At 39.5% G+C, this 20,592-nt stretch overlaps 3 protein-coding genes across 4 annotated transcripts; 2 read left to right on the top strand and 1 right to left on the bottom strand.

Annotated features, from left to right (window-relative positions):
- Nucleotides 1–1,133: 1,133 nt before the first annotated feature.
- On the bottom strand, nucleotides 1,134–13,090 carry LOC124191104. Its single transcript, XM_046584107.1, has 2 exons — nucleotides 12,682–13,090; nucleotides 1,134–12,170 (listed from the first exon to the last, which is right to left on the bottom strand). Exons 1-2 carry the CDS (start codon nucleotides 12,820–12,822, stop codon nucleotides 11,346–11,348), a joined length of 966 nt encoding a protein of 321 aa, XP_046440063.1. The 5' UTR covers nucleotides 12,823–13,090; the 3' UTR covers nucleotides 1,134–11,345.
- Nucleotides 13,091–13,905: 815 nt separating this feature from the next.
- On the top strand, nucleotides 13,906–15,451 carry LOC124191107. The gene is made up of 5 exons (XM_046584109.1): nucleotides 13,906–14,153; nucleotides 14,276–14,486; nucleotides 14,731–14,886; nucleotides 15,103–15,350; nucleotides 15,421–15,451. The coding sequence occupies exons 1-5, from the start codon at nucleotides 14,122–14,124 to the stop codon at nucleotides 15,434–15,436; spliced, it is 663 nt and encodes a 220-aa protein (XP_046440065.1). The 5' UTR covers nucleotides 13,906–14,121; the 3' UTR covers nucleotides 15,437–15,451.
- Nucleotides 15,452–15,609: 158 nt separating this feature from the next.
- Nucleotides 15,610–20,511, top strand: LOC124191102 (peptidylglycine alpha-hydroxylating monooxygenase-like). Of its 2 annotated transcripts, XM_046584104.1 has the most exons (13): nucleotides 15,610–15,845; nucleotides 16,896–16,953; nucleotides 17,071–17,158; nucleotides 17,219–17,288; nucleotides 17,361–17,399; nucleotides 17,496–17,519; nucleotides 17,586–17,655; nucleotides 17,736–17,784; nucleotides 17,873–18,018; nucleotides 18,079–18,218; nucleotides 18,316–18,365; nucleotides 19,733–19,755; nucleotides 19,845–20,511. In XM_046584104.1, exons 1-13 carry the CDS (start codon nucleotides 15,612–15,614, stop codon nucleotides 19,985–19,987), a joined length of 1,134 nt encoding a protein of 377 aa, XP_046440060.1. In that variant the 5' UTR covers nucleotides 15,610–15,611; the 3' UTR covers nucleotides 19,988–20,511. The 2 variants fall into 2 exon arrangements, with proteins under 2 accessions (XP_046440060.1, XP_046440061.1); XM_046584105.1 differs by lacking the exons at nucleotides 19,733–19,755; nucleotides 19,845–20,511 and adding an exon at nucleotides 18,579–19,210 and having other exon boundaries at nucleotides 15,619–15,845.
- The last annotated feature ends 81 nt before the right edge of the window (nucleotides 20,512–20,592 follow it).

Genomic DNA, 20,592 nt, shown 5'->3' with positions numbered 1-20,592 from the left:
ATTATCGGGACACTCGTTCAACACTGCGTGTGCTGTGTAGCTTACCACTGCTGCTGCTGCCGACGACTTATAGATGCGAGCATATACGCAACTTCTTCCCGGAATGATTAGAGTTGACGATGGAACGATTGGCTTGCAAAGTTGCAGAGGGCGGCAAATAAGGAGCCGCTCCTGAAAAGAAGTGAGTCGTAATAATTCGTCTGCTATATATAGCTGCTGTCGGTGTTGTTGTGGTGTGCTGGTGGACAAAAGAGACGAAACTAGAGGGGAAAACAACCGCAGTAGTCAACCATCGTTGCTGATGGCTCCGATGAACAATAAAACGCACTCGATCGACGCTGCTGCTGAGGTCGTCGTCCAGCACTCGGCCAAGACTTTCGGATGAACCCCATTCATTTCCGCCGCGCTCACCTTTTCTTTGGATCTCAATGATTGGCTTTGACGTATAGTTTGGTGGTTTGTAACGCACAAAGTATAAAGCGCACAGCAGCACGTATAATAGCGTTCAAACTGGTGGCAGCAGTAGGGTCTCCAGCGATATAACTTCTTTTTTTCTAGGGAATAACAGTTGGTATTTTATGTAGGCTATATATAGTTTAGTTTGTTTTTTTATTGGACGCGAGTTTCTTTTATAAACGATCGGACAAAGCCAGTGACATGCCGGACACGGATAGATAGTCGCTCTTCCTATATATATAGAAAAACTGCAGCGGCACACTATGTGTCTCTTCCCTGCCAATAATTCATTGGGCTCTCAAGTTTTGGATTCAAAGTGAGTTCAAAAGTTGGCTTTCCAGGAGTTTGCTGCTGCCTTCTCGAGGATCGTATCTGTATAATCGAATGGGGGAGCTATATAGACAGCAGTTTGGAGGAGCAGCAGCAGCGCAGGAAACTCCAAGAAGAAGTAGAACGGGCGATCAATTTATTAAAAAGTCTGTATATAGGCGATATATAAATCGTCAGAAAAAGAGGGGGGAAAAGGGCTATACACACACAGCTATTTTGCGCACAGTTGATGGTCTGTTGGATCGCCCACGCACATAAAGCAAGCCCGATAAAATGTATAGAATTTAACTGTAGATGTACTCTTGAGCATTCAATTTTTCCCCCTTAAATGTAAAATCAGCACTCACTGTTTGGTGCACCTCGCATAATAGATGAAGTACCACAGCAGAGAGCGCAATTCGGTCGACAGCGCACACAGCAAGTTGAATGGTTTAAACGTTAAAACGGGAGCATCCACAAAATGACAAGTGCATGGATGTCGTGCGTGCCGCACTTGCTCCGCTTCTTGTATACACCAGCAGCAGCATGCAGTTCCCAATGGAACAAAACGGAGCGCTATATCGTTCGGCTCGCTCCTATATGCTCCTACATGTATATAGGCGAGAGGTCTTCACGGAATTCACTGTATACCTATGCTGCTCTTTGTGCTGGTATAGGTCGAAGCCCCTAGATACTATGTGTATAGCCTGTTGGGAGTGTATGTGCGACACGTCCACGCTTCAGAAAGCCAGCCGCTGAACTGAGCTGGCCCGAGAGAGTGAGGGGTGCAAGTTGGGATGCCAGGAGCAACTCATATCGAATGGGCACCTCCTTTCATATATAAGGATCCCCCCCCCGCGCCGCGCGTTTCGCGTTGCTGCTTGCTTTTCGCACAAAGCTCATTTGATTCATCCTTTGTATATACCTTTGTGTGTGCTGGAAGATGTTGTACATCATCACACCCCTCCACAGCACACGGCAAACACATATATAGCCTAATATGACGTGCGTATATAAGCAAAAAAGAGTTGGGCGCGCTGAGAAAGATATGATGAATGCAATATCAACAGGCAAAAGATCATTCCTGATGGGCCTCTTATATGTACACACCCCCCACACATGCACAGCCGCGTCAATGGGATCTATTACTTCGTCCCTGGGTATTATATATTGTGCTGAGAGAGCAGCAAAAGAGTATATAGTATTTCTTTTCACGCTTCACATGTATATCTTTAAATATATCTTTCAAGAATCCTGTTGGGTCGAGCGAGCTGGATATAGAGGCGAATAGAGGTTCCTTTCTTATTCCATTTGCTTATTACGCAATTGGAGTCTTGATTCGATAGTGGCGATACGCGGTGAAATTGAATGAGAAAGTCTCGCGCCCAGCATCGCATTAGATCCATCGCTACAATCGCTCCTATATAAGGTTTGCTGATGTGCCAATGGGTGTGCCCGACGACGAGCGGCGGCGTCAGCGCGTACAGCGCATGTCTCTCTCGCTGTGTATAGTCTTATTATACGTGCTGCTAGCAGCACACGCACCATCCCCAGCAGCACAATAAACACTTCTTGTTGATGCTGGCCTTTCCTAATAGCAATTACTATATAGCAGCAGCAACTCTATTCCGACATTCTTCCGGATTGTGTGTCTAGACATCACAGACGCCAAACCATCACATCACACAGCAGCGGCAGCGATGAGAAGAAGACAACCCGTATGCGGATGCTGAGAATTACCGCGTTCTATTACGCTATTATTTAATCATGTAATATATCTCAACAAATTAACGAGTTTTCCTTGACGAACTTACATCACAGCACGTCACTCATCAAACGAAATGAATTCGCTTTCTCGCGTCTATTATTCATTTCCCTCGTCATATTATTCGTCGCTGCGCAAGATTTCCGGCTGCTCTTGGTTTATTATTATATATACAAAAGCGAATAAGGTTCTACTATTTATCTAATACCAACGTCTCTTCTTATATATCTTGAATGCGCCTTGATATTGCTCGGGTTTATTTTTTTTGTTTCTTTCCTTGTCTTTGATTGGCGCCGGATTTGTTTTTCTTAGTATATAGTTATATACCCGGCGGGAGCTGAGACTGACACACGCGACCAGCGTGGGGGAAATGATTGGTTACCGTGTCCATCTGTCCACTATACAGCACTTTCATTGGAGAATTCGGGACTTGAACCCACAGTCTCCGGCTTTGTAGGCCGACGCCTTATCCTTTAGGCCACAGAGACATCATGTTTGCACTGCTAAAAATCAAGTCTATCAAGAACCCCAAGGCGTCTGTAGACCTCTACTGATTCGATTTAATTCACGTTGAGACGTGCAACCATAGCGCAATGGTTAGAGCACACTGTATCCCACCAAATTGTCCCGTGTTCGATTCTCGGTCCCTCCAAATTGTATAAATGTTCCTCATCAACTGTCTGCTCAATACTACTAATAATCTAACTGCTAACTCAACTACTAACTACTCACACTAAAATAACTACTCACATAACTACTAATCTCTACGTGTCAATTTACTTCTAAACTCACCTCCCGATCTATTAGGCGTCCTGTTGCTATAAAGGACGTCTATCTATAAAGATCGTTACCCATATAACCCCGGTATTCTTGACTAGCTGACACACGCTCTGAAGTTGTGTCCTTAAGTTCGTACGATTAGCCCCTGAGGGTCATCGACGGTTGCCGTTCACTCGGTAGCACTAGATGGCACAATTACGGCCCAGTATGCAGCCAATGAAGTAAGAGCGTGGCCGCTGGTCAGATACCACTCCCAGAACCTTCCCTTTTGGCAAATTCGCCGTTTTTGGCAAATGATGATGCCATGGCGGCTTGTGAGATACTACTAGAGAGAGAGTTTCCCCTCTACATGATGACAGCTGCACACAGCACAGCGATGCTGCTGCTGGGTAGCCTATGTGTATACATGTCCAGTCGGGTTTTTCATCAGGATTCAGGAAGTTGCGGTGGTCGCTACACTACTACTGGTCGCCCTCGATGGTCTCAAACAAGATTTGTAACGAAACTCGCACATACTCCCAGTTCCCCCCCCCCCCTTTGCTGGAGAGAGAGAGAGAGCCAAGCAAAGGCCGGGAGCACATTATTGGTGCACGCGGGTTATATGCTGGTCCCGTCGATATCTAACGAAACGGACGGACGGAAGCTCTAGCTCACAGCGCTGCCGGCAGTGCGTGAACCGACAATAACAACAAAGAAAAGAAAAGGGGGGAGGCGAATATATATATAAGAAGAAGAAAAAAAGGGGGACGCGGATATAATATAGAATAAAAGAAATAAATAGACTAAAAGCGTCTAACAACAAATAAACAAAATCAACTATCTGGCAGGTCTGCTGGGCGTCCTCCTCCTCGTCCTTTTATTCCCTTTTTGACTGTTATATCGAATTGTGCAGCTCAAGTTGCTCGTTACAGTGTCCTGCACGCTCTCGCATGACGACGACGTGTGCACGCTAGATGAACACCACCTATGATGGGCTACTACACAGGGCACAGCGTATACCGTCCGCTGATGTCAGTTGTGCCGCACCCTTTTTTTGTCTCGCGGAGACTCGGACAATTGGCAAATGATTCTTTCCTCCGGCAGCAATTATTGGATTCCCTGCTCTTGACCAGCATGTTGCCTATCTGACACTCCCCCATTAGTTCGAATAGATCTCTGCCCAGCATACGTGTAGCTTTGATAGAGACTTATTTGATTGTTCATGTCTTGACTGATTTCAGGTCTCGCCCCACCCTTGCAGGCGATGAAATATACAGACCAACCTGCAAGGTTGGATCATTCGACAAGCAGTTTTGTATAATCGTTCATTTCTTATGATAGCTTACATGAAAACTTGGATGGAAAAAGCCCAAAAAAAAAAGGGAAAATGACAACCTGATGGTTATTATGTTATATAATGCTAGTGGAGAGATATGAGCTTAAATATGTTTTATTGTCACAAACTAATAGGCCTAGATAGACACATTTAATCTCTTGTTTTTAAACGGACTGAGTCTGAAATCTATGTATATAGCCTCTGATAATTACCTTATGGCAATATAGCCTACATATAATAGGCCTACCGGTTGAATAACCCAAAATTCAACTATACAGGGGGAATGAGTAGACTAGGCTATTATTATTGGGCTCTATCCTATATGTATGTTGCAGGGTATCGATCGGTCTGTCTGTCGTTTCGCGCACCCTGGCTAGATGTACACACAGAAAACTCTCATCCCATCTCCTATCTCCACCTCCTCCCCCCCCCCTCGAGACTCCCGACAGCACCCTCCCGTTTCCATTGAAGCCCTTGTTCTGCGCTGTTCTTCGAGTTCCTCGTCGCCGCGCCCTTCTTATTCGTACTGATGCTTGTGAAAAATTGTTCAACTTCCAGGCGGATCAGAGAGTTCAAGCCATCAAGCGCATTTCCGAGCCGACATTGTTCTTTCGGAAAAACACATCAGACAAAAAAAAGTAAAGCTTATTATCTCCTATAGGTTTGGCGCTGTGCTGCTGATGTGAATCATTAAGGCTAATGTGTGTACGACGGAGGTTGACAAATCAAATAGATGGGCGACGCCATGAGCAGCATTTCCCTTTCAATTATTCCGCAGCCTTTTCTACATTTGCGAACTTAATTATATTGCCATTTGGTTCTTGTTTTTTTGCTGTCACTGGTGACGGGTGTCTTTTTTAGATGCTATTAGCACTATACTGCTTTGCTGATGTTGCTGATGTACATCAAGATCCTTGTATAGATCGCACGGCGTTAGACTCTCGACTTGTTGGAATTGAATAATTCTAAACGACTAATGATGATTATACGTAATAGATCTTGAATAGAAACGACGGCGACGAAGAATGGCGTTGAATAAGACAAACAATTAAAGAATGCCGTGGATAAATTAGGCTACATTTGTGCTGAGTGCTGGGATTCACTGCTCAACGATTTCCAAGATTTATTATTCTTAGATTTCATGATATCGCGTTGGCATCAAACAAACAGGTCATGCCCAGCATGGCAACGAATACATACGGTGATTTTGCCTTTGCGTGTTATTGGGTTCTAGAGAAATACAAGTAGCTGTCTCGTCGCAGGCGTAGGCTATATGTATACCGGATTGAATGCTGGGTCTCATCGATTTCTGTACTACTATATAGGACATCGACCCATTTGTTAAATATTGCGCTTTAAAATCCTTTTGATGCCTGACTATATGGCTGCTTGTGCACCGTGGCGCGGGAGCGGTAATATAGATTCGGTTGTAGAATAAAATATTAATACACGCGCACGGCACTATATAAAGGTTAACTTTATATGTAATCAAGTCATGCAGCAATTACCGGCAATTACTGCTTTGGCGATCTTAATTATAAGCCAAGGTGCTCAATAAACGGCATGTAGGCCTACTAAATGGATGGCCTTCTGGGATTATGTTTAGTTCATTGCTGTTCAATGTTTTAAATGGCTATAGGTTGTTCAAAAGAAAAGTTTCCACCGAAAACACTTTCATGACTTCAATATAGGATTTCACGGAAGTCTGGGATGGTGGACTGTGAAAGATTTATGAATTGAAACATCAGAAGAGGCGTGATGGTATAGGCTATAATGTTTTTGATCAAAGTTCATTCGAATAATTAAAACACACCAACATGATGAATGGCTGTAACACCAAGGATGATTTACGATTTCATGCATGATAAAATTTATCTGAAAGGAAAAATTCTATATCATTGAATTTCGTGTGGTTTATCTTTCGTAACACATCCAGGGAATTGAGGCAGTAGCATTGGGGTGTAGATGTACACAGAAAAAGCTTCGTGTTTTTTTTAAATTCATTTTAGGGTTGTAAATCTACTGCATATACACCTTGCGTTGAAAAATAGACAAACTTTGACTAAACGCCTGTCAAGAAACCTTGTTAACAACATCGCAAAACCGGTATAAGGTGCTGCTGGCAGGTTCCCCCTAAACATGCAGCAAGTGCCATTGAGATGAAGAAAGAAAACGGGATCTTCTTCTTAAAAAAAAAAAAAATACATTAAACGTCAACGTCACACAGTTCTGACATTGCCTGCCTCTTTGACATAATAGGGCTACTGCGAGAAAAAAAATTGTGTCTCACCATCTAGATTTGAATCTAAATTTTCATATTTTCAGTAGCTGTTCTTTATCTTTTCTAGGAAAGACAACTTGGATTCAACTTCGCTCCCCTTCGTTGATATGCAATATATCGCATAGTGAGCACTGAAGAGCTCCCAGCATAGTAGCCTAATAGTTTAAGATTTCTATTCAGCTATAGGGATTGATCGATATTGCAACAAATGGTCGCTCCATAAGATCTCCCATAGCCCAATTGGTATAAACCGTCACTATATAAACGGGATGGTAGCCTATATCTATTATAAGAATTGAGCTGAAAGAGAATTAATGATTGCGGTGGTAATTATTTTTTTATTTTTGTAGATTAACAGTCGAATGACGGACCAATACACGTGCACTGATATCAGCCTATATACGGTTGACGTTATATATAGTATAATCTCGGATAAAGGGACAATCGATTAACGGAATGAGAAGAGCACTTATCAAAATAAGATGCAACCTTTCTAATGCTTGCGTATACATATTCTTCAGTGCCGTTGCATGCTATATATAGCGATAAGCTTTATTGGATTGGGCAACTGCTAAATAGGTAACTATATACGGTATAATACATCGGTCTTGATATCTTAGGAACGATAAGAAGTTATAGCTACAATAAGAGTACACATTTCCATAGTTGTGATACTGTAGTAAACAGTTTTAATCCTTCCCATATAATGAGCATCGTTGTTGTGTACAAGTATTTTCTTATACGTTGTCTCCTTGTTATGTCATCTTGACATTGTGACAATTAAAACGCGTCTTCTCTCTACATCCCCCGACTCTGCTGATAGTATATAGAAAACGTCTTGCAGCGCAGCAGCAGCATAGAAAAAAAGAAATATGTTCTGCTTCGCTTTAGAGAGTATAGACGTTTCAGTCGTCTTTGTTGAAACGGCCCTGTTCGAGAGATAAGAAAGCCGTATACACAGAGTATAACCGAGTCTAACGTGATTGCCGACGTTGCAACTTGTGCTGCAATACTCCGGCGGCGTATAAGCCCTCCAGTAGATATATAACGTTCGTCAAATCCTGCTATATATCCCAGCAGCAGCAGCGCACTATCGTTTCTATTCCCTTCGTGATCAGTCTGCTATCGTGAATTCGGGTGAACGAGCGTACAGTGGGTCTTGGCATACACTATGGGTAGTCTACCTCTAGCATGTAGTAGACGAAGATCCATATCGCAAAGAGAATTTTCTTTTTACCAGAGCCATCTAGAGATACGTTTTTGGATTAATACTCGTCTCGCGCGGCTCTTGAAAGAAAAGAAAAGAAATAGTCTTTTCAGATTAGCACGTTGAAAACTATAGACTATACGGTTCGTAGGCGATTGGAGAAGGATGCGAACAAAGAACGATTGAGGCGTTCAAACAATGCTTCTCTTATAGCTCACGCAGTCGGTCGTTCTGTCGGAAGCCAGTTCAGCACATCAACAGCGGCGTTGGCGTTGGATAGGATTCCATCAGCACACAGCCCGCGAGCTCATGACTAGGCAACAGTCAACTGATCTATCTTTATTGATCAGACCGTATCAGGCGTATATCAAAAGAATTTTCTTTTTATCTTTTTTTTTTCTCTTTTTCTTGCTGGTTCGTTGTTGCAGATATATATCCTATCGAGTATTGGCCCATATCGGCTGCGTTATATGTGCGCCGGCGGCGGGGATTCTATTTAATCAGTGAGTTGCGTTGAGATACAATCAGCAGATGGGACCCCAGCGAGGGTGAGCCATCTCCTCCGTCCATGTATAGCTTATAGACATCGAAAAATCAGTTGGTCCAGTTCTATCAATTCTAAAGGGAGAAAAATTCTGAAAATAGTTATACTACGTATGTATGCAATATACTTCGGTACACCAATCCTAATCTTCGTCTAACTGTTGTGTTGTAAATATTGAAGAATGCAAGCTCTCGCGAATATACGCAGGAAAAGGAAATAAGGTATCAGGGGAATAATTTTCATGCGTAACTGGTATAGACGTCATCGTCTTCACCCATTCTCAGTATACAATAGCTATTATAAGTGCTCAGCATAGGATATTATGTTAATAAATATACATAGCAAAAGGTTGATAACTATAAACTAAAATCTGATTATTACACTTTCCCATATTATACAAGAATGACAGATAGTAATGAATTCGACAATTCCCAGCACTGTAAATATGACTTCATCTCGTCAACTATATATTCCTTTGCTGCCTCCTCTGTGTGTATATATACGTCTTTTCTAGTGCCCCATGGGCGAGGTGATCCAATTATATGCTCGATATTATATAGGTCTATATAAATCGATGAATAAAATCAATACTCATCTGGATACCGTCGACATCGAGAGCCTGCTGCTTCTCTATACATATGAGAGGAGTGCTATATAGGGGGGTGTAGGTTGGACAAAAGGCAGTCTTCCATATAGAGTTAACAACATATCTCGCGGTATAGTCGTTCTCTCTCTTCTTTCATGTCATCCGCGATGTGTGTGATGCCAGTTAATCGCCGCCAGATCTATTATGCAGTTTTAATTAGTACACGTCCAGCTCACGCACACGATAAAGACTCGCGTCTAATTCGCAGTCCCGTTCTTTTCTTTTGATTCCTGTTTTAATATGATCTACCAAGCTCCATGGATGAGACGTAAATAATATAGCCTAGCTATATATACTACCAACAGATATCTTGAATTTTCTCCAGCATGCACCTATTTGAATTTTAGATTATTTTTTTTTTATTTTGAAGTTTGTTTTCTCTCATTCTTATTCCCGTATATATTTAAAAAAAAAAAGGTTTTCGTTGGTTTTCGTTCCTTAAATTCAAATGAGAAATTCGCGATCACCCTGGGAGAATATAGTCATTTATTCTTCAGTTATACGCTTGTAGTCTTGTATCAGATATAATAAGTAAAGTCATCTCTACATTTGAGTTTAATTAACGCATATAGCCATAGTAACGATAGTAACGCATACTTGGGCCTATTTTGAACATATGTTCGATACACATGATTTGAGTGTTGTGCTTTTGTAAAACTTGTAAATTATCTTTAAAAAAAAATGTATTGTATATAGGACTAAACATGGTCGCTTGATCGGTTACTCTGAAAATAGGCTAGTTTGATTCACGTGGGAGCGCAACTTTAGTGAACAACTGTTCCAATCGAAAACCGCTGACAACAAGAAAAGTAGCCGGGAGAATTGATCGAGTTCCACTAGCAATCTATAGTCTACACACTTCTGTGCGAAGGCTACTTCAGTTGTTGTTTCGAAATCGAAGTCTAAAAATCGTCGATAATATGGGCGAGAACACACCATCTGTCGTAGGAAAGGACATGTGGTAAAGGCATTATACACATATACTACTCTTAGCTATATATGTGTTGTAGATGATTTTATTGAGTATAGACCTATACATTCAAACACAGAAAAATCATCAAAATACTAGCCTCGGTCTTTTTCCTGTCCTTATAAACCAATCGGAAGCTCGCCAAATATTTTAGTTTCTTGCAGAATATTATTTAGTTTTTTTTCCACATTCCTTTCCGGAACTAGCCTCCACCAAAAAGTGGCGAAAAGTGGCGACTTTGTAGTTTGTAACACTGGAGTGGAAGATAACGCCACCTTTGGAGCTCCACGTGCAGCTCAAGCTTTTTTCGGGCCTAACATATTGGTACCAGGTCTGGGGCCATAATTACAGTAGTCTGTATGTAAACATAATTTTCTTACTTTCGCTGTTTCGCAAGAATCGTCAAAAATTCTCATTACTTTTATTACCAGGCAATTACTGCAATTAGTGTGCCTACTTTCACAGCAAAGATAAGAACCTCATTGGAAATCATTGACCAACTAATAAAGCAGTGAAGTACAACTATCCTTTTCTAACTCTAAAACAGACTTTTTATTTACATGTATATGATCATTTGTACAGGAATTTTAGTCTTCAGAAATGGTTTGCATACCATGTATAGTCATTCCAATTTTTCTATACATATGGCATCGTTTCTTGCAACCTCTCTTTGCAAAATTCTGGAATCCCATGAGTTCTAAATGTTGATATAGAAATTAACACGTGAACCTGTTTGCTGCAAAGAACGCTTTGTATTGCTACTCGCCTAGCCACAATCGTCAACAGCACTGAGTCCCCCTCTCTTATTCCTTTGTCTGGGTAGGTCCTTCTCCCCCTCTCTTCTTTCCTGGCTATCCTGCGTTGCCGCACTGTCCAGTTTGTTTATCTTTTATACTCAACACCTCCCCTCAAACTGGACCCCCAAAAATAAACATGAGCACAGAATACACAGCATATTTGAATCAGACATAAATACTAGGTTCAGTGTCACAAGACAAATAATAAGAAAAGAAATATCAGCCTCCTTTAACTCTTCAGTTACACCTCCCCTACACCCCGAACGCCAATCTTGTCACGGAGATACTTGAAGCGTGGAGCAGCCAGGGGTTTCGTGAGTGCATCGGCCAGTTGCTCCTGGGAGCTTACATAGTTTATCATCTCTTCTGTCATGTCGATCGTAACGCTTCCTTTTTCTGTCCGCTTCTTCTCCTTCTCTCTCACGCCGGCGTTTGTATTGACGGCATTGAGCTCTAACATGCGTAGTGGAGTTGCACTCCCAGCATGTTCTCGGTATACCAGCATGTTGACTGGAAGGGTGGCTTTTTCCTTTGTTCTGACCGTACTGGGCAGGAAGTGCTTGCTCTTTGTGCTGTGATTCATCTCTGTTCGGCTTACTGAGATAGGCAGTATCAGATGTCGATTTTGCTTCTTCGTCGTTGCGCAGGCTCTTGTCCAATGCTATAAGGCGAGTAGTCAGTTTCTTGAGAGTTTTCTCTGCAACAGGCGTGCTGTCCCATGCAAAGGCAAAAACACGGAACTCTGGAGGAAGCGACATGAGTATCTTTGCCATTATTTGATTATCATCAATAGCTATGTTGAGGCTCTTCAGACGGAATGCTATCTGTTCCAACTCAGTCAGGAAGCTTGATACACTTTGGCTTGGTCGAAATGTGCATCCATAGAACTTTGTCCACAATAGAGGTGCATTGTCTGCGGCATCTTCTTCATACTCAGTCTCCAATTTCATCCACATCTCTTGGGCTGTGCTACAAGACATCAGGATCCTTGATTGGTCTTCTTTGATGGCGCCAAATATGTTCTGCATTGCCGTGGTATTTCTCTTGTTCCAGTTGGTTATATCAGCTGCATTTTCAATCACCTGGTCAGCATTGCGTCTCTGATTGTGGTAACAAAACGAGAAGATGGTTAGGTTTGTGATATCCATGGCAGCCTCACATTATCTCAATGTGGAATCTCCCTCACATCATCTCGATGTGGAATACCTCTCACATTATCTCAATGTGGAATCTCCCTCACATCATCTCGATGTGGAATACCTCTCACATTATCTCAATGTGGAATCTCCCTCACATCATCTCGATGTGGAAAAACACTCAGCTGTCTCCTAGATGCTTGCAACTCTAGCACACACTTGTCCACCATCATATGATGGAATTTAGCCAGAGTGACCAAACAGATTGAGAAAGAAACACAAAAAAAGAGAAATGTCCAGCAAACACAAACACACAAAAAACAAAATCAAGTGGCAGAGATTAAGCACTCACGCCGGGATCTAAGTTTGTCAATTTAATAGTTGGTACCACGCCACAGATAGGCATCTCATATCGCGTTGTTGTCAGGCACGGATCACACACATAAAGAAAACAATAAATCATCAATAAACTTACTTCAGCAGGTTGCCGTTGAGTCCCGTTCACGACTTCCCAAAGCTCAACACTTTGTAACGCCAGCTTCATTCCAAATTTCCAAGACGCGTAGTTTTTCCCATTCAGACACCATACAACATGGCGGCGGCCATCTTTCTCCATCACTCCAGAAAAGAATTTCTAATTTCTTGGGAACAGTTAGCCGGGGACACACACAAAAAAAAAATAATTGTTCAGACAGAGTAGCTGTTAGCTGTGCGTACAGCTGGGCCCATAACCTGTTGATATAGAAATTAACACGTGAACCTGTTTGCTGCAAAGAACGCTTTGTATTGCTACTCGCCTAGCCACAATCGTCAACAGCACTGAGTCCCCCTCTCTTATTCCTTTGTCTGGGTAGGTCCTTCTCCCCCTCTCTTCTTTCCTGGCTATCCTGCGTTGCCGCACTGTCCAGTTTGTTTATCTTTTATACTCAACACTAAAGAGGACCAAAAGTTAAAAGATCAGAATAACCACAAGGATCAGGAAGAGAAAAAATTGTCTTGTCCATTCTCCTCTAGTGAAGCTTCACGTCAACTGCCAAAAAACTCTGATGCAAATGAAGAAGTTACAAAGAAAACTTTGTGATCTATCACTGTAACAGCAATTTTTAATATAGAAAATTCCCTTTATCATTCGTTTTTTTATATATCCTACTTATGTTATGTGCAATTGCTGTTCCATTTTATTATCCAGGTAGATATTTTCCTTATTTTAACATTTTAACATAATACATAAATGGAACAAAACATGAAATCAAACACTTAAAGAAAAAAATGTCAAATAACACTTCTTTGGAGTCAATTAACATTCCTGTGTAAAGTCATGGGCATGGAGAGATCGAGAGATCTCTGGATAACTGTGTTACGAGATCGCATGAATTTATTCCACCTATGTTTCAATTAAATTACTCTTATGTAACCTAGGTATAATGATTTAACCTTACCCTTAGTACTCTCAGAATTTGTTTTATTGATTATAATACACTAAATTTAGTAACCAAATATTTCCTTTTAAAATAGACGGTTGACTGCATTACTGCTTTCATTACTTTAAAAATGGAAGTAATCAAGTAAACATAATTTTGATATTTTTGTGTATTATTCAAATATTCAATCATCAGCCCAATCATCTATTATTATGATGTGTTCAGGCTTTTAGCAAAAAAGCGCCGCAGGTTGGAGGAAGAGGTTCCAAGAAACTTCAAATCAAAATGTGCGTCTGCTAGTTTGTTGTTCCTCTGTTTCTGTTGAGTTAACTTTAAAAAATAATTTCTATCATTCATGATTCGCGTTGATGTTGCCTTCTTGGGTCTTATTTTATTCATTACTAGACATAATTTAAATGAAAGTCAAATAGTAATCAAGTGTAAACAGGATTTATGATTTCTAGTTATTATTTGAATTACATGCGTTTAACGTTATGTCTGCGTCGAATTCAACAGAAATGCCAAGGTATATTTTATTAACCACATCCTTGATTAGATTCGTACATTCCTTACAATTCCGCTAAATTAAGTATACAACATATTCTAACAAAAATAACATGTTTTTTGTTGTGCTTCGATTTTTAAAAGGATTGTGTCATCAGTTGGAATAATCAATGACATTAACCCTGCATTACTATCCAATGTTCTACTTGTTTTTGTCAAAAGATTAAGTGAAGATCAACATGTTGACCAAATCTTTCATGATGAAGAGAAATTAAAGTTAAAGGAAGTTCTGTCATTGCCCGATGATTCAAGTCTTGAAATGGTGTTATCCACACTACTTTACATAATCCGACAAGTAGGCTATTTTTACTTTAAAATTTTATTTACACTGACTAGTGACTACTGTGTGAATATTTAATTTTTTTACACACTTATTAAGGGCAGTGCTCAGATATTCATAAACCAATCACTATTTTTTTATTAGTAATAGTCATAAACTCATAATAGATTATTTTAAAATTTATTAATTGAACTGGGTGGTGCCTTGAATATTTGTTGTTTATTCATTACTCATAATTTTATTTCAACTATCTTTTTAGGCTGCATATAATCTAATGAGACCAGCAAACTTCTTAAAATATTTGAATGAATTGGGTTTCAGTGAACAGGTGTCAAGCTTGCTTTCAGAACTGTGGTCTGTTCATGCCAAGTCCATCATTGACACACTGAAAAAAGAACCTTGTTCACTTCTTAAGGTATTTAATTCTTATTTAATTCTCATGTGTGGAATGCCAAACTGGCAAAAACATTTCTCGCTTAAATTGATTGCCGTTCGCCACAACTTTCTAGGGGGGTCTGGAATATTTTTATTTCTTCACCTCCCCGTAGAAGTTTAATATTATCATTATTATAAAAATAATTGTTAACTTAAAAATGAATTACAAATATGTAATTGTATTTTGTCCGTACAGGTGGAAAGTGTCGAATCATCAATGCACTACGTCCTGTCGTCCCACACAGGAGGGCACACTAAAGTTCCAGTGGCAATTCTTCACTTGAACGTGAATGGAAGCGATGTAACCGGCGACGGGAAACCTTCCAGTTCATATTCCTTAAATAACAAATGTAAATCCACAATTTCCTTGGAGTTTACTCAGCAGGAATTACTTTCGTTTTATCAAATGTTAGAAACAGTTCAAAGTAATTTGGATGAGCTTATGTAGGTGAACGCAAAAAATAAAAATCTTAAATATGTGATTTAATAATTTTCTAGATTAAATGTTATGTAGGGCGTCGACAACCTGATTAACCAATCATTTATTTTGAAATGCTATACCGGTATAATTTTCTTTTCTAATTAAAAATTCGTGAATTTCTAATATGTAATGTAATGGGGTCCACAAAACCCGTTTAGTTGCACAATCTTTAGTTTAACGAGAACACGGAATTGATAAAAGATGGTGAAAGAAGCGGCACGCGGATGCCGCAGAGTAGGAGACGAAGCTGCCTAGGCAAGTTCATTGATCGTCGAAACGTCGGTGATAGTGGTTGCAACATGGCAGCAGGTTCTTTCTTCCTACAAAACTTGTTGCGTTCAAAGTATTTCGGGCTGTTTCTTTGTTTCGCGCTTATTCATGGACAGCCAGGATTTGCCCAAGTCAATGGGGAAATTGAAACTTTTGACCTTCTCATGCCAAATGTGCTGCCCAAAAAGGTAAGTTCGATTCAAATGTACTTGTCCAATTTTGACTCAACGTATAAGAAAGTCAACCGATCAATATGTGCGTACGCCGTTTAGTGGAATATTTGTAAATGTGCGCGACGCGCTGCTGATTTAACATTTTAAGAGATTTTTCGTATTAATCTTAGTTTCTCGGATTATTTCATTGAAGTTGAGAATAAGTTTACTACTGCACATTTATATTTACCAAACCGATGGTTCCGTTCCCACGCCTTGTCTTACAATTCCACCTCTTGTGACTCGGTGGATCGTAGCGTTTGACGTCACTCGAGCCCAATCAATAACTTGAACGCGTAGGCGGTAGACTTCAAAATTCGGCCTCTAGGCTGTCTCGTGATTGTTTGGGATGCCCTACCCTTTCAAAAAATCAGAATGTTTTTGTCAAAATGTGTGGGTAGTACGGCTATAGTATGGTCAAAAAGTCTAAAAGGAAGTCAAGGATTTTCAAGGTCACAGGTGCTATTGAACCTAACGGTATTTTTCTTGTAAGTAAAAGGAATGGGGGACTGGACTTGGGCTGCAGCACGTCTCCTTTATTCCGCGCTTCAGTGGACGTTGTTGTTGTGTTCTTTTGGTCACGTAAACAAATCGAACATGAACTTATGATTAAGTGTGCTGGCCATTTGCTACGAGTTTGAAAAGAACCGAAAAAAAACGATAAAACATGTTGAATTTGCAATAGTATTTTGGAGTCATTAAGTTAGAACTAAAAAATAGAAACTATTAATTGAAGGACTAGTTCAATAACTTAACCACTAAATTCGATTATTAAAATATCCTTTTCTTCAAATTCCACAATCACAAAATTATTAAAATTTCCCTCCGAAAATCTTGAACATGGATAGATTGTGGCCTATTTTTTATTGTTTCGGTCATTATTATTAGTCGAGGCAATTTAAAAAACAAACCAATTTTAGGACTGTTCTAAAATTTCATTCTTCATTTACTTGATGCCGTCTGATGAAGTTGATGTGAGCTTATTGCGACCCGATTATTGCAGTAATAACCAGATTTATTTAACAGGCAGAAACATATTTTTGCACTCCAATCCGGATTGACTCCGACACGGATTACTATATAGGTAAAATTGCAAAATCATCCGCGCTCATTTTTATCAAAGAACTCAATTCGTGTTAGTATGTCATCAGTTGCCTCAGGAATTGAAAATCGCAACTCTGGTTTGCTCTCATTTCTTTAGTTGGATTCGTTCCAAATGCAACTATGGAGACTGCCCATCACATGCTGCTGTATGGTTGCGAAGAACCTGGAAGTGATGAAGAAGTTTGGTATGACGATTTCAAATATGTTTTAAAAGAATCTAAAAGTAAACTACTTTACTATTTCAGGAATTGCGGTGAAATGGCAGTCAAAGATCCTTCCTTGAAATCAGCGGAACCCTGCAAAAAAGGCGCTCAAGTAAGTTAGATTTCTGAGAAATTTATTGAAATCAATTCAAATCCAACTTTTTTCCCGCATTAACTTTGAAAGGTTATTTACGCTTGGGCTCACGATGCACCACCATTGCAGGTATTAATATTAATCTTGTTCTTGTTTTAGTTGCGTAAAGTAATCAAGCACACATTTATTAACTTATTATTTGCTCATTTATTTTTAACTGTGCAGTTGCCCCCTGGAGTAGGCTTTCACGTAAGTTAATTCAGGTAGTTATTTAATAAACCGAAGGTTTGTAACGTATTTTTTATTCTACAATAGGTTGGCGGACGATCTAAAATTCAATACATCACGTTGCAAGTGCATTATGCAAGCGTCGAACGGTTTGCTGGTAAGCGCACTACATTGAAATTGAACCGATTACCTACTGCGTTCCGGGCAAGTAATTGACGCACCTTTTTTTAACAACAGATGGCACGAGAGATGATTCTGGCGTCTTTTTAAAATATACCACCATACGGTAATACTTGAACTGATTGGAAGAGAATACTTTTTCTCGCTCAATTTTTGAAATAAATTATTGCGGATTTCTTTTATTTTGACTGTAGTCAACCGAAATCTGCTGGTGTACTTCTGATGGGAACTGGCGGACGGATTTCAGCCAACAGTGTCGAATATATGGAAACAGCCTGCAAGATTAACGAAGATAAAGTCATTTATCCGTTCGCTTTTCGAACCCACACGCACGCACTAGGTAAATATAGTTACAGAACTCGCGAGATGGAACTTCAATAATCGTCAACTAATTGCTTAGGACGAGTTGTGTCCGGATACAAAGTGAGCAGAGTCAATCGTAAAGATCAATGGAAACTCATTGGAAAACAGGATCCACAGCTTCCTCAAATGTTTTATCCCGTCGCTAATAATCTGACGTTGACGAAAGGAGATACAGTGGTACGATTTGAGCATATTTATGTGATACGAAAAAAAGCAAGCTATGCTTACTGATTGAGATTCCATGTAATTTGACTTCATTATTTTTATCCATCAGGCCGCTCGATGCACGATGGTCAGCAATCGAAATTGGGTAACGCGAATCGGGTAAGAACTAAATGAATCAACATTTAAAATTTTGTTTTCATTTTTTAAATTTATGTATGAGATTTTTTTCAATTTTACATCACGTTAAGTAGAATAACTATTTTTTAAAAATTCCATTGCATGAGTTTTAAATTACCTGCATTCATATCGTCCACCGTAGCGTTAGTGCACCTATTTAATGTCCAACAATTTTGTTTGGTTTCCATCATTTAGTTTGACCAGTGATGATGAGATGTGTAACTTCTATATCTTATACTGGACTGAGGGTGGCGAAGTATTGAATACCAAGCATTGCTTCTCCATGGGGCCGCCCATTTATAACTGGTCCCGTAATCGACTAAATAGTATTCCTGACGATGCATCAACACTTTGATTGGCGATTGCGAAAGCCAGACAAAATGACAGAAGAAGACAATTTCGATAAAAGTTCTGTTGGACGACCGACACTCTTTTCTTTTTATTGGCATTGTTTTAAAATCAATGGCATACATAGCGAACCATTGAATTAGCGAAAAACGTCACAAGACTTGCAGCTCTCTGAATCGATCATTGCTTAAACTGTGCATCCCTTTTATCTTTTTGAATTGTTTGTCCTGCATTTTTGTGCTTTTTCTGTGCAATTGGTTTTTCTTTGTTTGGTTCAGTTATTTATGTTTGTTGTTTTTATTCTTGTGCAAAATTATCACATTTTTCGATTTATTTTTTTTGCTTCTTATTTAATTTCCGATAAATTAGCACGTATTTTTCATTTTTCAGCCAACTTAAGCCTATATATTGCAATCCCGAGTTACGCACGTTAATTAGAACACTGAAGAATAAAGTGCTCGCAAGCGCGATTAAAATAACGTGGAACGAAAAATATAACTACCGAATGTTTGGTCGGTAAACGTGAAGGTCGGGGGAAAGTAGACAGGACAAAATAAAATATGTTGAATAGTATAAGTGGGAAGGATGTATGAATAGCTAAGCGGCACGATGAAATATGGTTCATCAGATTTGCCTAGATTGCTTTATACTTTGTTTAATAACGTAAAACATTACCAATTAAAAATTAGCGGATGAAGAGGGTTGCTTATATTTAGAACTCCAAAGACAGAAGAACTCCACCGACAATAGAACCCAAATATTTTAAATAATTTTCAAAAATTTCTTTGTATGCGACAATAGAACTCCACCTCTTAGCTGTCTTTTGAGTTCTACGGTCGCCATACCGATGAAGACACACAGCTTTGACTGTAAATGGCTAGCTTGCTAATTGGCCAGCGGCTTCCATTACTAATTCAATGTTACCCTTCCTTATATAATAAGTTGTACTAATTGGTTTTCGGTACTAATTGAAATGAAACAATCGATTCTTATTTTCATAGCATGACGGGAGCAGACGAAATGTGTAAGGACAATATCAATCTTACCGTAGCAATAATTGATATTGGAATTATCTAATATATATTCCTTTCTCATACTTCTCAATTTCATCAGGCAATTTTTACATCATGTACTGGAGTGATGCGCGTCAAGGTATTTTATCACAGAAGCACTGCTTTACCACTGGACCTCCTTATTACTACTGGGATATAGAGGGATCTTTAACCAATCTGCCTACAGATGCATCGGAACTCTAAATGCATTCATTGTAAGCAAGGCAGATGAAAACAAGAAGAAAAGAAAACCACGTTTGAAAAACAATTTACCAAGTTTTTATTGTTATAAAAGCATAACACAAAGAATTATATCTATTAACACTATTCAGTTGGCGAAAGATGAATTGCATGAATATTTACCACGCACCCACTCGTCTCCATAGAAATTTATCAAAAACGATTAATTATGATGTATTGTAATAATAATGTAACATCTGTGTGAAAAAGTAATTCGCCAAACGACACTCAAGGAAAATATCGCACATGGATCCACTATTACTCCACTGTTTAAAATGAGAACTGAAACTATTCACACGCAAAAAAGCAAGGATTCCCATAATTTTACAGTCCTAATTTACTTTTTGTTCAATTCCGGATGACCACAAGGCAATGTCAGAATCCTTCGCGATAAGCACCGAACTAAAAATGCACGATAAAATTCTTTCTTGCTATTTGGCGCAATCAAAAGTATTACACTAAAGCTCAATAAGAGCACAACATTTCTAGAATTGCGCCAAAAAAATAGCTAACAAATAATTAACTGGAATCAACTAATAAATAAAATAATTGTAGAACCATATTTTATC

Source organism: Daphnia pulex, chromosome 3, assembly GCF_021134715.1.
Source record: "Daphnia pulex isolate KAP4 chromosome 3, ASM2113471v1".
Classification (NCBI taxonomy): Eukaryota; Metazoa; Arthropoda; class Branchiopoda; order Diplostraca; family Daphniidae; genus Daphnia; species Daphnia pulex.
The sequence above is the reverse complement of the archived record's forward strand: the minus strand, read 5'-3'. Positions and strand labels throughout refer to the sequence as shown.

Bases quoted from the DNA above. Each gene is read 5' to 3' on its own strand.
- LOC124191107 (XM_046584109.1), top strand. From the start codon at position 14,122: ATGTCTGCGTCGAATTCAACAGAAATGCCAAG. The intron at 14,154-14,275 runs GTATATTTTATT...GATTTTTAAAAG, and splicing joins AATTCAACAGAAATGCCAAG to GATTGTGTCATCAGTTGGAA. The intron at 14,887-15,102 runs GTATTTAATTCT...TTGTCCGTACAG, and splicing joins AACCTTGTTCACTTCTTAAG to GTGGAAAGTGTCGAATCATC.
- LOC124191102 (XM_046584104.1), top strand. From the start codon at position 15,612: ATGCCGCAGAGTAGGAGACGAAGCTGCCTAGGCAAGTTCATTGATCGT. The intron at 17,785-17,872 runs GTAATACTTGAA...TTTTGACTGTAG, and splicing joins TTAAAATATACCACCATACG to TCAACCGAAATCTGCTGGTG. The intron at 18,019-18,078 runs GTAAATATAGTT...CTAATTGCTTAG, and splicing joins AACCCACACGCACGCACTAG to GACGAGTTGTGTCCGGATAC.
- LOC124191104 (XM_046584107.1), bottom strand. From the start codon at position 12,822: ATGGAGAAAGATGGCCGCCGCCATGTTGTATGGTGTCTGAATGGGAAA. The intron at 12,171-12,681 runs GTAAGTTTATTG...TACCACAATCAG, and splicing joins CTCAACGGCAACCTGCTGAA to AGACGCAATGCTGACCAGGT.